The 6,142-nt window shown below is 45.3% G+C and overlaps 2 protein-coding genes and 1 long non-coding RNA gene across 5 annotated transcripts in view; 2 read left to right on the top strand and 1 right to left on the bottom strand.

Moving 5' to 3' along the window:
* The window catches only part of srpk3 (SRSF protein kinase 3), a 10,866-nt gene extending 10,503 nt beyond the window's left edge, over nt 1-363 (top strand). For both annotated transcript variants that reach the window (XM_069177811.1, XM_069177810.1), the window contains exon 17: nt 1-363. This exon is cut by the window's left edge and continues 1,692 nt beyond it. The gene's annotated coding sequence lies outside the window, so the exon portion shown is untranslated.
* Nucleotides 364-3,723: 3,360 nt separating this feature from the next.
* Nucleotides 3,724-6,142, bottom strand: part of LOC138215566 (voltage-dependent L-type calcium channel subunit alpha-1D-like) — a 33,131-nt gene continuing 30,712 nt past the window's right edge. Inside the window, exons 42-51 of one of the 2 annotated variants that reach the window (XM_069177807.1) lie at nt 5,949-6,089; nt 5,798-5,855; nt 5,467-5,704; nt 5,221-5,328; nt 4,975-5,108; nt 4,764-4,876; nt 4,478-4,679; nt 4,296-4,394; nt 4,114-4,214; nt 3,724-4,011 (exon numbers count right to left, since the gene is read on the bottom strand). In XM_069177807.1, the coding sequence (XP_069033908.1) occupies nt 3,724-4,011; nt 4,114-4,214; nt 4,296-4,394; nt 4,478-4,679; nt 4,764-4,876; nt 4,975-5,108; nt 5,221-5,328; nt 5,467-5,704; nt 5,798-5,855; nt 5,949-6,089 (1,482 nt within the window). Of the gene's footprint in view, nt 4,215-4,295; nt 4,395-4,477; nt 4,680-4,763; nt 4,877-4,974; nt 5,109-5,220; nt 5,329-5,466; nt 5,705-5,797; nt 5,856-5,948; nt 6,090-6,142 lie in introns of both variants that reach the window. The other variant, XM_069177806.1, reaches the window with a different exon arrangement.
* Nucleotides 4,211-5,494, top strand: LOC138215572 (uncharacterized). The gene is made up of 3 exons (XR_011179741.1): nt 4,211-4,396; nt 4,537-4,674; nt 5,266-5,494. It is a non-coding gene; the product is annotated as an uncharacterized lncRNA (long non-coding RNA).

Raw genomic sequence — 6,142 nt, 5'->3', positions numbered from 1 at the left:
TGAAGAGTGGTTTTTACAAAGAGCACACTGTAGCATCCCGACAGCACCCCCCCCCCGCCACCCCCCCTCCCCCCAGTATTGACTGTCAGCATTATTTTTCCACTGTATTGATCTCTGTAGCCTAAAGTGAAACTGAGTCATCCTCCGATGACCTCTGACCCCCCCCCTCCCCCTTCCCCTCCATTCACAGACTTTCACCTCTTTCTATGTTCATATGATAAATAGTGCCTTGAAATGACCTTTGACTCCGCCCCCTTCTGCGCATCACCAGTTATAAACCCTTTTTTTTTTTCTACATGTGTCTGTGTGGAATGTTTTTTTTTTTTTTTTTCTTCTGTGAAAATAAAGATGAATGAAAGATCACCTGTTTCCTGCCCTTTAACCTTTGACCTCCTCTGCCGGCTGTGGACCACGTTAATTTAAGCTTTAACTTAACTGCTTAATCAATTCATAATTGATAATCATAATTCATGATAAATTGATGCTGTATTGATCATACTGTCATACTATAGCATGTTGTCATAAAATGATAAAAAAGTCATACTTTTATAAAATATGATAAAAAAAAGTCATACTATAGCATGTCGTCATAAAATATGAAAAAAATGTCATACTATATAGCATGTCGTTCAAAATATGAAACTGAAACACGTGCTGTTAAAGCATCCTAACTCATCCATTTATAGATGTCACGTATGAATGGGAAGTTTCATCTGTCTGTGTTCTTTTTTTTACCACCAGGGGGCAGAAGAGTCGTTCAGGTGAAGCTGACAGACACGAATCAGCCACCACAGAGAACCACGACATCCTGGAGGTTGATTCAGATCAAATATCCAATCAGTCAGTGAGTCTCCACTCTGATCAATATTCAGGATTCAAAAGAGAAATGATGCAGCGATAATCAGCTGCAAACACGAGTATGAACAACTTCATGTCATGAATGTACCTCGATATCAAATGTTTAAATCACAAAAGTAAATATAAGGTGTCATATCTCACGTCCAGTTTTGGCAGGTTACTTTTCAAATATAATTTAAATGGAAAAAATATCTATATATATATATATATCTATATATATATATCTATATATATATTAATGTAGCTATATTAATAACTTCCTCAAAGTAATGTAACTTATTATGTTTAAACTTATCAATGAAGTTGAAAAGTCCTAAAAACTAAATGTGAACTAGTCAGTTTAAACAAAACGAACAGAATTCAGCACTAAAAACGGTTCAACTTTAATTGGAAGTTCTTCAATAGAACCTGAATTTTTTTATTATTATTATTATTATTTCAAAGCAAAAAACAAACGTGTGTCTGTCACAGCGGCTTCATCTTATGTTCACATGGCCGACCGCCTCTCTGTTGTAGATCAGTGCACATTGAGCTTATTTCTGCCGAATGACTGGAGGCTGTCCAGATGTAAACAAAACAAAAAGATGCAAAGCAACAAAAAAGTAATATATTCTACAGATAAACTTTTATTTTCTGGTGTCACACTCTGTAACCCCCAACAATTTCAACAGTAACTGTAATTTCATAGTATAGTATGATGTCATCGTGTAGTATGATGTCATAGTATAGTATGACGTCATAGTATATGATGTCATAGTGCAGTATGATGTCATAGTATGGTATGATGTCATGGTATGGTATGATGTCATAGCATAGTATGACGTCATAGTATAGAATGATGTCATAGTATAGTATGACGTCATAGCTTAGTATGACGTCATAGTATATGATGTCATAGGGTAGTATGATGTCAGTATATGATGTCAGTATAGTATGATGTCATAGGTTAGTATAATGTCAGTTTAGTATGATGTCAGTTTAGTATGATGTCATAGTATATGATGTCATAGTGTAGTATGATGTCAGTATATGATATAGTGTAGTATGATGTCAGTTTAGTATGATGTCAGTATATGATATCATAGTATAGTATGATGTCAGTGTAGTATGATGTCATAGTGTCGTATGATGTCATTGTGATTTCTGACTGTGTGTGAGTGACAGATCAGATCGAGTTGACAGCAGCTTTTTTGTTTTCGCTCTTTATTTGAGGTAAACGAGGCTTCAGTCCGAGCGGATTCTCAGCTGAACGCGGCAGTTTTTAACGTCTCAGGAGGTTTTTCAGGAGAAATCCAGCCGTGGAATCAAAAAGCCCTTAACTGCCGGGAAACTGTCCAAAGTGCTGGAAAGACAGATGAACAGAGGACGGAAACACAAAAAAAAGTTCAGACGAGACAAAAACACCACCGGGACCGTAAGCAATCCAACAAACGTCCGTCTTCTCCGTCAGAGTGAATAAAAAAAAAAAGCTCGTACATTTAAAATAACAAAAGACGAACACACCGATCGAACGCTCCGTTTTCTTCTGGCACATAAAAAAACGAGGAGGCGAAGAAAAGTCTTTTCGGTCGGTCGCCGGTGGACAAACACCTCCACTTCTGAGAATAAAAATACACACGAAGAAAACGTGAGAAATATAACGTTCGGCGTTAAAAGATGATCCTCAGTCCCGAAGTTAAAACTCAGCTGACGGCATCTCAGCACCCGTTTATATCTACAGCACGAACACGTCCGCTCGTTCACGCTTTTAATGGAGTCGGTCAGAAACACTCTCATTCCCACACTCACGTAGTTTATCAAGTTATTGTTTTACAGAAGCTTATTTGTGTCAATAAATTAGCCACAAAAAAACAACTTTTCATTTCAGACACATGAAAAACTCGACGTTTCGCTTTTTAATGTGAAAACTTGGACTCAGGAAATATATTTGCCTTTACTGGGTTTCTAAATGTTTAGTTTGGTAGTTTGATTTGAGAGCAACATAAAATAGATAAATAACTTTTTTTAGATTAATAAAACAATTTTTTTAACAACATAAACAAGAGAAAACTAGTTCCGGACCGAAGCTAGTAAATGCAAACGTCGCCCTCAGAATTTTATTTTCACCGATAGATTTATGGAGGGTTTTTATTTATTCAAAAGAAATCAAGTTGTACAAATTCGTACAACTTCCAATAATTCATATTAGCATCGATTTGTGTTTCCGTTTTATGATTTTCTTGAAATTTGGACAGAATACTTCATGTTGAAGTTTAAATGTCACTTAAAATGTGTTGATTAATTGAACGTTTGAACTCTTTGAAAATCTTCCGTATTTAAATAATAAAACTTAATTACCACTTTTGGTTCCACACAAATTCAAAAAAATGTAAATATAAAAACTAAAATTCAAAAAAGTGCAGTTTTTAAATTCTTTAAATATATAAATTCAAAACGCAACGTGTCAGCTGTCAATCACAGAAACAGAAATGCATCGTGGGTACAGTGAGATCCGTGTAGCTCGGCGACCAGAAACTCAGATTGTATCCCTAAAAAAATAAAATAAAAAAATCTCCATGCCGACGCAACAGCGCAAGTCACGTGCTGCTGGCGGCCATCTTGTGTTGTTTACTTCTCCTCGTTTACTTCTTTTAAACTTCCTCCGTTTTCCTTCTTTTTTCTTTCGGCTTTGCTTGAATGTTTGTTTTTAGTCTCTCAACTCTGATTGGTCCTTCTTCACATCCTCCTCTTAATTTAACAGGACGATTTGTCCTCTCACTTCTTTCCTCTCTGATTGGTCAGTCGTCCTGTCAATCAAAGTCCAGAACATCCCTCGCGGATGCCCCTCCTCCTTTAGCCCCGCCACCCCTGATTGGTCCAGAGCCTTCAGAATGACGTCACGCAGGTCATCTCGTCGGCCAGCTCGTCCTCGTCGCGGCCCGTCCTGATTGGCTCCTCGTCGCTGTAGAGCGCGGCGGGGTCGGCGGGGTCGGAGGCGGCGGCGGCGGCGGCGGCGCTGCTGAGAAAGCTGTGGCTCGCGGACCCGAGCAGGTCGCTGGCGGCCGACTCCATCTCGTCCACCGTCATGTGACACGCGTCGGCGATCTCCCGCTTGGCGAACGCCACGAACTTGGGATCCCGGGCGTAGAGGCCGAGGCCCTCCGAGATCAGAACCTGCAGGGCGGGGGAGAGACCAGAACAGAAGCGGGAGGCTCGTTTCCGTGGCAACACACTCACGCTAACTTGATCGTTAATCGCTAGGCGGCTCCGTCTCACCGCCTCCACCAGGCTGTCGGCCGATCCGCGCTTCTCCGTCAACTGGGCTCCGAGCTGGGAGGGAACTCTGAGGGTGGTGTAGGCCCGGTAGGGGGGCGGAGCTGCAACGTGTCACATGACACCGTCAGACACAGGAAGTGGGTGTGGCTCCCCTTTTGTGTGTGTGTGTGTGTGTGTCCTACCTGATGTCCCTGCAGGGCCACCGTACCACGCCGGTCGGGGAGCTGCACCCGTCACGCTCACACCTGGTGGACAGACGGTGACATCACGCATTAAACCTCCTGTGAGTGTTTTCACAATAAAAGATTTTTAGACATAATTCCTGCACCTGTTATGCTTTTATTTTGAAAAACGGTCTCCTCACCTCTTCCTGCTGGTCCCTTCTTTAACTCCCCCCCGGGCACCCCTACTCCGCCCCCCCAGGGCGGGCTGCCCTCCTCCTCCACCAGGATGAGGGGAGCGTAGAGGAGGCGGCCGCGGCGGGGACACGGGTTGGCCCAGGACGCCGAGGAGGCTGCCGAGGAGCGACCGGAGGAGCGGCGCGACTCGTAGCCGCCGAAGGTTTGCTGAGGAAGAGGAGCTTCATTTTACTGAAGGGGGGGGGGGGTGTTTACTGTGTGTGTGTGTGTGTGTGTGTGTGTGTCTGTTACCTGTGTGCGTGTGCGGCGGGGCGGTGAGGTGGGGTGGTACGTCCCGGGGATCGGCAGGTCGTCGTTGCTGCCTTGTCTCCTCAGACACTGGATGTTGAACGACGGCTTCCGACCTGATGGACAAAACAAACGCACCCGCTCGGCTGTCAGTGATGTCACAGGTACAGGTAGTGATGTCACGGCCTGTCGTCACATCGGGACATCGTCTCACCTGTGGGCGTGGCAGGAAGCAGGCGCCGGCGGGTCGTCCTCCTGCCCTCGCTGTAGCCGTTACCATAGCTACTGTTGTAAGGGGCGTGGCCATCGTAGTGGTCTCTGTAGAGAGGAGGCTCGTCGGGGTAATTTCTGCAAACGTAAACACAGGAAGTAGATTGAGTCATTGTTTATCGGCTGGTCCACCTGTCTACCTGTCTGTCCACCTGTCTGTCTGCCATGTACCTGTCTGTCTGCCATGTACCTGTCTCTGGAGGTGATGCTGTCGTTGTCCTCCTCTCTGCTGTAGTATCCCTGCTCTCCATACGTCTCCACGTCTCCGTTCCTCCAGCATCTGTCTCTCGAGTCCCTCCTGCACAACGACAGCAGAGCGTGATTGGCTGAGACAGCTGTCAATCAACACAAATCACTCCACCAGCCTCCTGCTGAAGTTTCGACACCTTACCTCCCCCGTTTGTTTGTTTGTTTGTTTTGTAATTCGACACCTTACCTTCCGTGTTTGTGGTAGGACGGCCTCTTGTGGGCGTGGTCCAGCAGGCCGTTCTTCACGGAGGGGCGGCGGTGTTGGTGATGATTGACAGACGACCTCATGCTGTCTCCGCGGCGGAGATGCTCGTCGTGCTCGCTGCCATTCGGCATCTTGGTGAGCGAGCCGACCCGGTGGATCAGACCTCCGTTGGAGACACCGCCGCTGCCGCCGTCGCCGCCGCCGACCACGCCTCCGGGACCTGCACATAAAAATAAATTAAAAGTAATTTCTGTTTGTAAAGCTCTCTGTTTTAATAATAAATTCAGATCCACATGATGTTGTTGTTGTTTACCAGTAGGTGTCAGTAAGGAGCCCCGTCGTTCTTTCTCCGGTACGTAGCCGTTCTCGCCCTGCAGACACACAGGAAACAGAAACTTTAAAGGACCGTTATTATTATTATTATTGTTTTCTGAGCAGAAGCCTGATGAAGGCGGGACGAGGACCTTGTAGGCGCCGTTCTCCTCCAGCTCCTCCTCCTCCTCCTCGTCCATCATGGCCTCCTCGTCCTCCTCCAGGTCCTCGTTCAGGGCCAGACGCATCTCCGGACCCAGATCCTGCAGAGTCTTCAGACCGGCTTTACACAGCTGCAACGCAACACGCCGAGAAATCCCATGAACACAAGACACGCTGGAGGAGA

This window comes from Embiotoca jacksoni, unplaced genomic scaffold (assembly GCF_022577435.1).
Source record: "Embiotoca jacksoni isolate LCO1_2020_lvr unplaced genomic scaffold, fEmbJac1.0.p SCAF_77, whole genome shotgun sequence".
In the NCBI taxonomy this organism is placed as follows: Eukaryota; Metazoa; Chordata; class Actinopteri; family Embiotocidae; genus Embiotoca; species Embiotoca jacksoni.
This window is presented reverse-complemented; position numbering and strand designations above follow the sequence as displayed.